This window comes from Bidens hawaiensis, unplaced genomic scaffold (assembly GCF_021521415.1).
Source record: "Bidens hawaiensis isolate Kalapana, Puna unplaced genomic scaffold, B.hawaiensis_p1.1 tig00005851_1, whole genome shotgun sequence".
Classification (NCBI taxonomy): Eukaryota; Viridiplantae; Streptophyta; class Magnoliopsida; order Asterales; family Asteraceae; genus Bidens; species Bidens hawaiensis.
Genome location: NW_027491385.1, coordinates 553,826 through 567,461, shown reverse-complemented (window position 1 = coordinate 567,461; position 13,636 = coordinate 553,826). Strand labels below are relative to the sequence as shown.

The following is a 13,636-nucleotide window of genomic DNA, read 5'->3' as shown; positions in this document are numbered from 1 at the left end:
TTTATACCCTAGCCGAAACCCTAAGTTAAGGGTCTTCCATGTTGATGAAACTTGCTTGTTTTGTGACATAGGATCTATAACTATCTTTCATAGAAGCACAAGAACCCGAAAAACTTGATTAAAAGGGCGAAAACAAACCAAAACCGCTAAGGTATTGCCGAATCACTCGTTTACGGGATGTTTAGGATTCGATTGTGATGTGCATATTGTTAGGTAATGTAAATTTTCAGGCACATCAGGGACCATATAATTGAGTCCCTATTCAAATTTGGTAATTTTTCGACTATCCGAGAATATTTGGCTAATTTATTACCGAATTGGGACGTTTATCTGGGAAAAATAGTTAAAATGCTTGAAAAATTATGAAAATTTTTGGGGAACTCAGATTTGGTATAGTTTGATTACATATGAAATTTGGGAGTATTTGGAAAAGCCTAAGTATGTTTTATGTATTTGCGTTCATATGAGTTTTTATAGTCGTTTTTGGCCCGAAAAGAATATTGAACAGGGTTTTTACATTCTGGAATTGATACATATGGTTTTGGGATATAATTTGATCATCCAGGAATTTTTTACATTCTGGAATTTTTGGGATAAACAGACGATTTTCAGGCTAAATATAGCATGTAAAATGAATTTTTATAAATTAATAAACCAATAAATAATTCCAGAAATATTTTTATTAAAATTTACATATTTTATTTGATAAGTGGCTAAATTTTCATAATTTAATGATTAAAGATTAATTAATTATGCTAATTTGAAAATTAAACAAATTCAATTCTGATAAAAACCGATAAGTTCGTGATTAACAAACCTGCGGGAATATCAAAACACCAAGAGTAATCAAAAATCATATTTTTGGATTAATTATGTAAAAACGAACATTTTTATGAGAAACCTGGACAACCTGGATAGATTGTACGCGTTTCTCCTCAAATCAAACTGAATAAACGGAAACGGACCCATTAGCGAATCCGGAACCCCAGTGTGTGATCTTTCTTTATAACTTAATCATTTTATTGACCAACACATTTACCCAAGCTTACTTCCCCATAACTGTTTTCTGAACGCATAAACGAACAACTTGGACCAGCTGGGAAAACGAGAAAACTGAGCCAAGTTCGGTTTTAAGTATTAGACATTGAACAACATCACAATCTAAGCCTGCTGACACTTTCTGGATGTAACAGCTATATCCAGACTAGCTTTACAGCCCGATTTAGTATTGATATTATAATATTATTAAAATATTAATATTATTATAATATTGATTATAGGGACTAGTGATAGCAAGTCAAGTAAACTACGAGCTGACGCACTACTGTATACCGACTAAACCGTGAGTTTCATGACCCCACTTTTAAACTGTTTTTACGAACTTTCGGGGTGAAAAACATGTTGATACATATTTGTACACTATGAATTGTTTGATGATGGGAATTATCTAAGTGCTAACACACGAAAGTCCCCATGAACACAGTGATTAACTTCGAGTCGGTGGCTTGTGAATAGTACTATTGGTTTGACAAACCCAAACGAAATCGGCCTGGTTGCCGTGTCACATAGCGTCGTTTGCACATGACCATACTTATACAAATAGGCTATGTAGTGTTAGACATAGCTACCGGGGCATGTTGTGGGCGGAATGGGAGCCACAGTGGTTGATTGGGCGTGGGAAATGGATGCACGCAGCACAGACAGTCAATGCTTCACTGTAGCTTAGCATAATTACATCATAAACATATAAACAAACATACTTGTGAACGTACCTACATAAACATTTGCGTATTTACAAATTGTGATTGTTGTACGCACAACAGATTTCTTGAAACTTGTGAAACTCACAAACTATTTGTAGTTGACCTGTTTTAACATGTTTTTCAGGTACTCGATTGGATTAGAAAGTCAATGTGCTACGTGTATGACTTGCGATCAATGCTGGGTGAATTGATGCAAGTGTGCTAATAGGAAGCAAGCCACATAACGGGCTGGATTTAGTTTGTATCACCTAGTTGTAATTGAAGTTAGATCAATGTAAAATACTGTAAAGTAGTTTGTATTGTTCTTTATAAACAATGTGGTTGATACCAGAGGTGTCTGTTACATTTTCGTTTTACGCTTTCGCAAATCGTTTAACGGGGTGTGACACTAGCTAAGTTGCCTCGTGTAATTTCGAGCCCGAGCTCGAAACCACCCTGGCTCGACTCGTGAGCAACCCTAGGTTTGTTACGGTAACTATACTAAACCCAGAAAGAAAATGGATTAGTAAATGATTGTACCAATGTTTTCATAACCGGATCGAACAACGAACCGAACGGGAACTGGTTCACCCGGTTGAACCGACTGAACAACTTTTGACCAAAAATGACGCTAAGGCCGAAAAAAAGAATTTTCAAAAAAAAAAAAATTCATTGTAAACCAGTTTAGTCGGTTTGGTTTCCTAGTCGAACCGGTTCGAACTGGCCGGTTTTTTGAGAACCGAATGTGCTACATAGAACCCGATCGGTGGATGGACCGAATCCCGGTCCGGCCGACCAGTCGATTCGGTCTCAACAACATTAGATTGTATAATTGTTTTGACACTTGTATAGTTTACGATACAAAAAAAAAACATATTTAAAAGGAAGTGTGTTTGGTTGGCGGAATCCGCTCATTGTGGCTACGATTTGACACGAATTCAATTGATATGGGATATTGATGGTGTAACATCCGGCCCCTCGCACCACCAATATTGTCCGCTTTGCCTACGAATAGCTTATGGATTTGTTTTTGGTTGCCTTGGTGAATACTTCCTAGGTGGTCACCAATCCTGCTACAACTCCCTCCTGAGCACGCTTAACTGTGGAGCTCTTCTCTCCTCAATTACCATTAAGCCCAAAACGCATTGGTGATTTAAGAGGCGGGGCATTTACTTATGAACCAAGGTGATTTAAGAGGCGGAACATTTACTTATGAACGAAGGATCTCTCTTGTCTACGGCCGATGTGAGATTTGCCTAGATTGTTACAGATGGTATTTTAAGTGAAAACTGTGTCTCGTGGTGTTTTTAATGAAAAGTTAAACAAGGCTTGCTTAAACTAGCGTATACAATTAATTGTCTTAAGCCAACATTTGAACTTTAGAAGGTTTCACTTTTGTTATAATTACTTTTATGGCTTTTTACATGCTTTAAGTTCTACGGTACTAGGGGTGTAATTTGGGTAGTCGATCGAGTAGTTCAGCCGGAGCGGGTAAAGTGGCACAATTAAATACTTTTGGGTTGGATTTTCGCCTTTTCGGGTACTACTCCTTGATCAAAATTGTTTTTGGCTTGAAACGTGATTGGGTTGTGGCACTCAGGTAATTTTGTTTATACTGAACACCACCCCGACTAATTTGGTAATTTTGAGTTGTCTTCATGTGATTGGTTGAAAGATTTGGATAATTAAGTTCCCCGAGTACCCATAACCTTCACGACCCGAGTGCATCCATATTGCGACCCGACTACCCACGGATAAAAAGCCGCCCAAATAACAACTTCCAGTCTGCGCATCGTCTTCATCAGTCGCACCCTCTGGCGACAATAGATCCTTACTCTGTTCGTATGTAGGGCACAAATCAGCACCAATTACAACTCAATTTCACGATCCGATTCAATTACCTTCTTATTAAATTCGATCCATGCATCACTCGATCCGTTTCCTTCCTTTCATTTCTCTCCTGTTGCTGGTAACTTATTTAACCGCAATTTCATTTCCGATTAATTACTGCTTATCGATTTTATTACTATTTAATCCTTAACAAATATACACGTTTTAGAATTCAGCTCTTTAGTTTGAATAATAATATCTTCTGGTAGTAATGTTTGATGATTGATTTACTAACATCTGCAACTAGCAAGTAGTGAGTATTAGAACTAGGAAACATTAGTGTTAGATTATTAATGGCTATATTTGTAATTTTATATCAATAGTAACCAGTGCTGTAGAACTCGCTAGGCACTAGTCAGGCGGTAGCGTTTAATTGTGATACACACACACGCGTGATTTTGACCAAATAGCGATTAATCGACATCTAGTGGGTGGAGTACAGACTAGTGATTAATTGGCGCGTGCCTAGGCGTGATTTTTACAACCATGATAGTAACATTAAGAAGTGCTAGATTCAAATGTTATATATACTTCAGTTATATTTGCCTGTTAGGATATTAGAAAGTTGAGTACTCAAAATGAGAACATACTAAGTGCAATTGTACTTGCAAAGATTATATTTATACATGCATGTAGGTTTAAGTGGCAGGCTTAAGCACATATTGCCATTCACATTTAGTTGAATGCTACTTTTCATTTTCTCTTTACCGAATAGACATGCCAACAATTGCTTTCCTAATTGTGCGAATTGCAATTCATGGATGTTTGGAGTCAACTTCAAGCTACGTGACTCTATATTTATACATTATGGATTATTTTTATTCTCAGCTTCTTTTCTTATGATACATGTTGTAGGCACATTGTGCTAGCACTCTCCTTTTTCTCTTGTAGGATGATACCACAACTTGCTATTGCATATTTAGGTAGACTTTAATCAGTGATGGTAGAGAAAGGAGACACCAAATCAACTTAACAATTTTGCATTTTGTTTTATGATTATAATGAGTGTAATACCTTGTTTTCTATATTGTGTTTTATACTTGTCTTTTAATGTAGTAGTTGTAACAATTGTTTACTGATAGTTGCATTGTGTTCTTTTTATACTAGTTAACAGCAAGTGTGTCATATGGATCTCCTGGCACACGTAAAACTGGAAGATCATCAGTATTTTCATTGTTTAATCTCAAAGAGAGGAGCAAGTTCTGGAGTGAATCCGTCATACGAAGCGGTATGCATGCATCTTTTCTCTTCTTTTATTAGCTTGTTTACCCGTCTCATAATTGTTTTTTTTTATTATCTATTACTGGATACTTGTAGATTTTGATGATTTGGAGACTACAACGGTTGAAGAATCAAGCATTCTTAATTACACCAAGGCAGGTACTTATTTTTTCATCTTTTACTAAACCCTAGTGGCATTCTTAGTATTCTAGTGGTTCTGTGAAACATGATTAATCTTCAACCTCATTATGTCGGGTCTTATGCATGAAAGAAGCATGATTTTTTTTTCTTTATTTCAGGGAATATTGCCAATTATCTACAAATTTTAGAGGTTGAACACATGTATCTTCCAGTTCCTGTGAATTTCATCTTTATAGGATTTGAAGGGACTGGGAACCAAGGTATATGATAATATGATATAGCTTTCAAGTTTCTGTATCTTTGATGACTTAACTCTTATGTTCCTGACCTAATATATAGTTGGGTGCTGATGAATATACTTTTGTGATGTTGATACAGCTTTCAAGCTACATGCTGAGGAAATTGAGCGTTGGTTCACAAAGATTGATCATATATTTGAACACACTAGAATTCCACTAGCCGAAGAAGTTCTTGCTCCATTTTACAAAAATAGGATATACAGAAATCATCAGCATCACCTTCCTCTTGTTAGTCACATCAATTACAAGTAATGTTTATATTTGTTTTGCTGTTAACAAGTATAGGGTTTGCTGGTTCTTTTGTTTTTTTTTACTAATTTTCTGCCTTTGGGACATTTATTCCTGCAGCTTCTCTGTTCATGCTATTCAGACGAGTGAGAAAGTCAATTCCATTTTTGAGCATGCTATTGGTGTTCTCTCTCGTAAGGATGATGTTAATCATACCAGGTAGATCTCATTACACATGTTTGATGTTTCTTCTCACGCTTTACATTTACTTTGGTTTATACCTCTATATCACGAGTGTCAAACTTTAGAGTTTGTGCATAGGATCAGTAATTGCAGATGAGTCTCCTGGTATATGTTTGCATTTGTTCAATTTACAACATATGATTAAATTTCACCATTCTAATTGTGAACTTCTTCTCTTTGAAGGCATGATGGTCTTTGGCAAGTGGATGTGGATTTGATGGATGTTCTATTCACCAGCCTTGTGGAATATCTTGATTTAGAAAGTGCATATAATATCTTTGTAATGAATCCTAAGCGTGACGCAAGGAGAGGCAGATATGGATACAGGTGTGTAGTCGTTTAGTTAGTTTTCTTTATTTGTTTTCCCATCTTTTGAGATACTATTTGGTTATTGCTATATGATATTTCTCTTTACAATTTTTATCAAAAATTTATATCTTGTCTGCAAACATGGACATACTTGTAGCTGATGCCATGAAATTTTGCAGGAGAGGATTGTCAGAGAGTGAAATAAATTTTCTCAAGGAGGTACTTTTATTAATTTGGTCAACTATTAAGTTGTTCTTGATGGCCTTTAAGTTGTATTTTAAGAACTAGCAAGTGGCCTATTGACTGAACATATATTTGCATGCAGGATAAAAGTTTACAAGACAAAATCCTTCAATCAGAAAGACAGACAGAAAATCTATTTGGTTTGTAGCAATCTTATATTATAGTTTTGATATTCTAAACTCAATACTACTGCCTAAATATATGTCTAATTTGTGTAAAATGTTCCAAGAAACAGCTATATGGTCAGCTATGGACAAAATCAAGAAACCCTTGTACCAAAAACATCCAATGGCAAAATTTTCCTGGACAACAACAGAAGAAACCGACATGGTCAGTTCTCACATTTGTCAGTAAAAGTCAAACCACCTTGTGTTTTTCTCATAAATATTTGTTTACAATTGCTGTCAACCTCAAAAGCAAGATTCAGTGACCAACCTTGTTTTATAGACTTTTAAAATCCAGTTACACTTTATTTAAAGAAACTGGTTTTTAAACATTTCGTTTCTCACAACTGGTATTGCTATCGATCATATGGTCTTAAGTCTTAACATGCTTTTATTAATGCCAATTCAGATAGAATGGTATGATAGTTGCCTGATTGCATTGAACAATGTTGAGAGGCTATCTGAAAAGAATGAGGTGGCTGATATTATTCAAGCAAAAGTTACCCAGGTTTGTCATATTAAATATCAGTAAATATAAAGTTAAAATGGGGTACACTATCTGAAAATCATTCATAGATGGGAAATAATTCTGTGCTTCATTTTATTTGAAGTTGTTAAATGGAAAAAACGAAGACATGAAGCTTCAATGGACAAAGGATCTGAAATCTGGTGATTTGAGTGGGGTCCATGCAGAATGCCTTACAGATACATGGATTGGAAAAGACAGATGGGCTTTTATTGATTTAAGTGCGGGCCCTTTTTCTTGGGGGCCTGCTGTTGGTGGAGAAGGTGTGCGTACAGAGCTCACCTTACCTAATGTGGAAAAAACACTTGGTGCAGTTGCAGGTACTAAATCACTATCAAAATACTTTATATACCTTATTGTAGCTACACATTTTTCATTTTGCTAACATGCCGATGCTTTTGAGCTAGAAATTACGGAAGAAGAGGCTGAAGATCACTTGCAAGATGCAATTCAGGAGAAGTTTGCTGCATTTGGAGAAGTATGTATTTTAATTACAGCTTTATCAAATATTAATGATATATTGATTTTGGTGACATTAATATGATATACTTTAATTTGCCAGAATGATCATCAAGCTATAGATATCCTGTTAGCAGAGATAGATATATATGAACTATTTGCTTTCAAGCATTGTTGGGGAAGAAGGTCAAAACTTTCTCTTTGTGAAGGTAGTCCACAACATGAGCTCTTTTTTCATATTTATTTATTTGTTAATGTTTTATCTAACAAAATTTATTTATTTTAATCCAGAGCTTGAGGAGAGAATGCACGACTTAAAAACCGAGCTTGAGTCATTTAGAAATGACGATTCTGTTGAAAGCCATAAACAGAAGGCCGTAGATGCTTTAAAACGGATGGAGAATTGGAATTTGTTCAGTGATATTTCTTATGAGGTATGCTATATTATTTAATCATTTATAGTGGTTTTTCTCTTATATGGTAATTTAATAGAATATGCATACAATGAATGTTACAGCACTCCCACAACTACACAGTTGCACGTGACACTTTTCTTGCACACATGGGCGCAACATTATGGGGTTCTATGAGGCACGTCATTTCACCTTCCATTGCTGACGGGGCTTTCCATCATTACGAGAAAATATCTTTCCAGTTATTTTTCATCACACAGGAGGTAAATCATTTTAGTTAAGGATGAAAAGTTGAAAACATATTCTTAGTTTTGTTTTCTAAATGCAGAAAGTCAGGAACATCAAGTCATTGCCTGTGGATATAAATGCTATCACAGATGGACTTTCTTCTTTACTATTACCTTCTCAGAAACCAATGTTTAGTCAACACATGTAAGTTGACCTTTATCGATGTAAATTTGGTATCTTTTGATTTAATTTTTGTATAATCTCTTGTAGGTTACCACTTTCAGAGGATCCTGCATTGGCAATGGCCTTTTCTGTAGCTAGAAGAGCCTCTGCTGTACCTTCATTGCTTGTTAATGGAACATTTAGAAGAAACGTTCGTTCATATCTTGACTCTTCTATATTACAGCATCAGTTGCAGCGGTTAAGTGATCATGGTTCTCTTAAAGGTTCTCATGCTCATGGTAGGTCCACATTAGAAGTTCCAGTATTCTGGTTTATACACGGGGAGTCGTTATTAGTGGATAAACATTATCAGGCGAAGGCGCTTTCTGATATGGTTATTGTTGTCCAATCTGACCCGCCATCATGGGAAAGCCATCTACAATGCAATGGTCAATCTCTGTTGTGGAACTTAAAGCGGCCGATAAAAGCTGCGTTGGCTGCTGTTTCTGAACACATTGCGGGATTGCTTCCACTTCATCTTGTTTATAGTCAAGCCCATGAAACTGCAATTGAGGTATATAATATGTTGAATTTTAAACTGGTTTACTCTTTAGAAGCTGAATCTATGTTTTCATATTTGATTATTTTTGGATGACGTGTCATGTCAGGATTGGTTATGGTCCGTGGGATGCAACCCCTTATCCGTCACTTCACAAGGGTGGCATATGTCGCAGTTTTTATTAGACACAATTGCACGCAGCTATATGCTAACAAGTCTCGAGGAGTCTATACAGCGAGTTAACTCAGCAATTCATCGTTTAATGGCGGACCGCACATGTATATACTTGACTTCTGCTGATCTTTTTACTTATTATTTCAGTTATCATTTGTAATAATGCTAATGCTAATTAATAAATGCCAGCTGAACAAAGTTTCAAGGCCTTCCAGACGCATGAGCGACACTTGGTGGACAAATATAACTATGTTGTTAACAGATGGAAAAGAGTAAGTTCAACAGTTAATTACTTAAACATATCACTTTTTAATTAATTAATAATTAACTGATATCTGTATATTATCCTTTAGATTTCAACAGTTGCTGGAGAACTACGGTTTGTGGATGCATTGAGACTTTTAACTAGTCTGGAAGATGCTTCCAACGGGTTAGTCACAACTCATAAGATATTTAACAACATTTAACACTTTTTTAATTACTTATTTGTTATATTTTTTTTCAGGTTTGTAGAGTATGTGAACACTACAGTAGCCAGCATGCACCAGATTCACTGCACCAAGCAGAGAAAAGTTAAGGTTGAGGTTGACTCGACCACCATTCCCGCATTCTTGGTTGTCTTCTTTGTACTATGGCTCGTGTTAAAGCCAAGGCGACCCAAGGCTAAGATTAACTGAGGTTTTAGTTTACATTTGCGGCTTGAAATAGGTTCAGACCATACTAAAATGTAATTTTTGTTTTTGAAATTAATAGAAGGGATTTTTTACTTGTTATTTTAGTAGTCTCCATCAAATAAGTTATAAAAAACTTTTTTACAGTTCTCTGCATTCGGTTTCAGAAAACGTTTAATGAGAAGTCGTTTAAGACAAATAATTTTAAGTAGAGAACTCCAAGCGGATGCATTGTATCTATTATTATTTTAACTGTAATACACAAGTCTATTATGTTCTATAATCCACTAGATATGAACAGAAATCATTCTACTTGAACATGTAAATCTACGGTGTCCGTTAATTCCTTTCCTTTGGTCTCAAATGGAAGTGTCACAACACTTAGACCCGACAAAAGTATCGTAACTTCAAACAGAATCACCGGAAGTGTTTGGTGGCAACCGCTACCCATCCCGACTGCTATCAGCGGACACACCATGCCCCCAATTCTGCCTATTGCTGTTGCTATCCCAACTCCTGTGGCTCTTAAATTTGTAGGATACACCTATCAAATCACAATCATCATAGAACACCTCAAACTAAAAATCTAGTATTAAGCATTAACATAAGACTGATATACCTCTGGCGCATAGATACAGACGATGATAAAACTAGCTGAAATGAACATGCGGGCTCCAAACAGAAAACCGGTAGTCATCACTTCATTCTGATGAACGACTAATGGCAGTAACAGAACAAACCCAACAACAAACATGATTTCCATGGAGATCTTCCGACCTACTCGGTCCAATATAAAAGCTGCTAAACCGAGCCCTGGAAGCTCTGCCAAGCTAGTGACGAACACGTTTACGTACAGATTCGGATCCTTAATATTTTCTGAGTGTAAAGTCAGCGACTTTTCACATTCACTCTGACCCACACTTAACTGTGAAGTCAACAATCATCATCATCATCATCATCGTACTCAGTATATCCCACCAATAGCAATGCTATGGTAGGGTCTGAGGAGGGTAAGATGTAGACAGCCTTACCTCTATCCCATAGGGATAGAGAGGCTGCTTCCGGTGAGACCCCCGGCTCGATAGTAGTTTTGCATCAAGCCTTGGACATAGGCACATAGCACTCAATCATCGGGACACCGGCTGATCGGTGCATGTGCCCTTGTCTTTCGGCTATCAACGCCACCACAAGAGAAGCGTGTTAGCGAAAACGTGTTGACGAAGTACAAAAACCATAAGAGAAGCGTCGTTCGTATCAAGTTGGGTGAAAAAAGCATAAGTATAGACCCAGCGCTCGTTTTAGAGCTGCTCGTTTTACTTGACGAGAGTAACACGGTACTTTCTAACGACTCATAATCATCCTCACTAAACATAGTCTTTATACGATCAGAAACGAGTAGACCAACCGGAAGCTCCTTTCGGTTAAGTGCAGCCCCGTTCATGAGAACCTGTCGGGCCTCGGCTAACCTTCCTTGTGTTAAAAGATATCTCGGAGACTCTGGCACTAGACCGTAAAGCAGTAGTGCCACGAGAGACGGTACCGCAGATAGCCCAAGAAGCAATCTCCAACCATATGTAGGCATGATCCACTGCAATACAATGAAATTAAATTATAATTTTGAATTTTTTCTTTTTTTTTTAACTTTTGTAAAAGAAATAAATCATTTTTTTTTATTAAATATCAAATATAGCAATTTAACACAAACAAGCGGTTTACAATGAAGTGGCAGGTAAGCGGGCAACAAGCTGCGCCGCAACCCCTTTTGGATAGCAAACCGCAACCTCATTTTGAATTTATGTGAAGAATATGAAGATTTTTAGTTTTTAGTTACCCATGCAAGTGAAGCCTCCATTATTGTTCCAACTGTCCAAAAAGTTGAAAAAACAACCATCCAAGCCCCTCTGTTTGGAATGGGAACAAACTCAAGAAACCATGATGTAAATACATGCCCGCACCCTAGACCGACGCCAACCAAGCATCGAAGGATCAACAACGATATGTAATTCGGCGCGAAAACACTTAAAAGCCCGGCTATGGTTGTTATTATAGCTGCACCAAGAAATCCTGAAGAGGTAGGTCCCAGCAGAGCCCAGTTGGACCCGCAAGACTCACCATAAACAGGGACGTCTGCGCAGAAACCAACTGGATCCGCAAGACCAACCATGCTCAGAGACGTGACGTCCTTACGCGCAGTACGCAAGCTGGTCCCGCAGGAAATGCCTCCCAATGGTGAAGGACTCCGCCTGTCCCCGCAGCCTCGGATACAAGCCATTAGGGAAGGCTACCCGCGCAGCAAGGCTACACGCACAAGGCACTTAGCTCTCATTCAGTGTCACCTGAAGGAATGAGCGAAGCCGGGAACAATCCCGCACAAGGGCGGGAGGGGGAATACTCCCGCCCAAATAAGCCAGTCCGTACGATACGGGAAGATCTTCTGTACTGTACCTGACGAGGTATGGGAAAAAGATCTGACTAAAGATACGACAGCTTAATGGACAACAGTATGGCGAGCAGCATGCTCCTACACTGTATGTCACTATTAGCCGCTGCCTACTCACCAACTCTTGTCATACCACGTGCGTAGCCGGCAGTTGGTGGAAAAGGAATAGTATACAGCAGGCCTGGTCACTATCAGCCGCTAACTACCCACCAACTACCAGCAGGGCACGTGCGTAGGCTACTGTTGGTGGAACAGGAACACTGTTGCAACCGGCCATACCTCCTTGGAAACCTACCTTCGGCTATAAATACCACAAATGGTATGACCATCTCATCTTATCATATCTTATCACATTATCATCATATTATACCTGATATCTGCTCTAGCAATCTCTTAATATACTTTTATATTTAAAGAGCAATCTAGTCTGATTCTCACGCCGGAGGGTGGTCACAAGGAGGAACCCCCCCTTCTCAGTGACTAGCTCACGGTGTCTGTTTTGCAGGTTATCAGAAGAACCATCTTCCAAGGGTCTAACCCCTCGTGGGAAACATCTCTCTAACCCCCAGGTTACCAGTAATCTGTCCGGGGTCCGGTTAGTGTTTCTTCATTGGCGCCATCCGTGCATAAAGCTAGAACTACATTTTTCTCCAGTTTTTTCAAACTTCTACAAAGATGGTTAGAGAAATTCTGGTAACCACAACCCCAGCTACTGGGGGGAATACCGGTAACACAGTTTTTACAAACACTACCCCGGTTACCCAAGCCGGGGCAAGTGAAGTAAATTTTACGAACACTACCCCAGTTTCTCATGCTGGGGCAAGTGCAGTAAATGATCGCCTACTGGGATCCACGGATACCCAGGTTGAGAAACGAAGACTCCCCCGCCAAACTCTCGATGAAGTTAAGGCATGGGTGGAGGCACGACAAAAGGAATTCCAGGCTGAGTTGGACGAACGCTTGCGTTCCGTACAACATGCCGAATACTGGGAGGATGACTCGAAGGAATCCGACTCCGACGCGAACCCTCGCCACAGGGCAAAAGGGAAGCGTAAGGAAATGGAATCCCAACCGAAAAGGCATTTTGGACAAGCCTTCAAACCAAAAAGCACAGGTGGAAGTCCACGAGACTTCTCCAAAACGTTCAGACCAAACGTTGCAAATGCGGGAACGTCCAAATTTGCAAGAGACATTGCGGAAGCAATCGCCCCAAAGAGTGCCAAACAAATGCCTAACATAGGCACATATGACGGTATATCTGATCCAGACGATCATTTGAACAGGTTCATAGCGGGGGCAACCGTCAGCAATTGGACGGAACCCACGTGGTGCTACATGTTCCAAATGACGCTTGTTGGGGCTGCTAGAGCTTGGTTTGATCGTCTACCTGTCAACCACATCTACGACTGGGCAGACTTCCAGCAGAAGTTTAGCCAACACTTCAGCCAGCAACGGAAGTATACCGAGGAGCAATGGACAATCCTCAAATGCATACGAGAAGAAGATGAATCTCTGCCAAACTTC

The 13,636-nt window shown here is 38.6% G+C and overlaps 1 protein-coding gene across 1 annotated transcript; it reads left to right on the top strand.

Moving 5' to 3' along the window:
* Positions 1 to 3,608: 3,608 nt before the first annotated feature.
* On the top strand, positions 3,609 to 9,766 carry LOC143630946 (uncharacterized). Its single transcript, XM_077099823.1, has 22 exons — positions 3,609 to 3,711; positions 4,740 to 4,860; positions 4,950 to 5,012; positions 5,153 to 5,254; positions 5,373 to 5,541; positions 5,642 to 5,740; positions 5,948 to 6,091; positions 6,253 to 6,292; positions 6,399 to 6,456; positions 6,552 to 6,646; positions 6,890 to 6,988; positions 7,092 to 7,326; positions 7,414 to 7,484; positions 7,569 to 7,674; positions 7,757 to 7,899; positions 7,983 to 8,141; positions 8,207 to 8,310; positions 8,377 to 8,842; positions 8,937 to 9,105; positions 9,191 to 9,273; positions 9,355 to 9,431; positions 9,507 to 9,766. The coding sequence occupies exons 1-22, from the start codon at positions 3,664 to 3,666 to the stop codon at positions 9,676 to 9,678; spliced, it is 2,823 nt and encodes a 940-aa protein (XP_076955938.1). The 5' UTR covers positions 3,609 to 3,663; the 3' UTR covers positions 9,679 to 9,766.
* Positions 9,767 to 13,636: the final 3,870 nt, after the last annotated feature.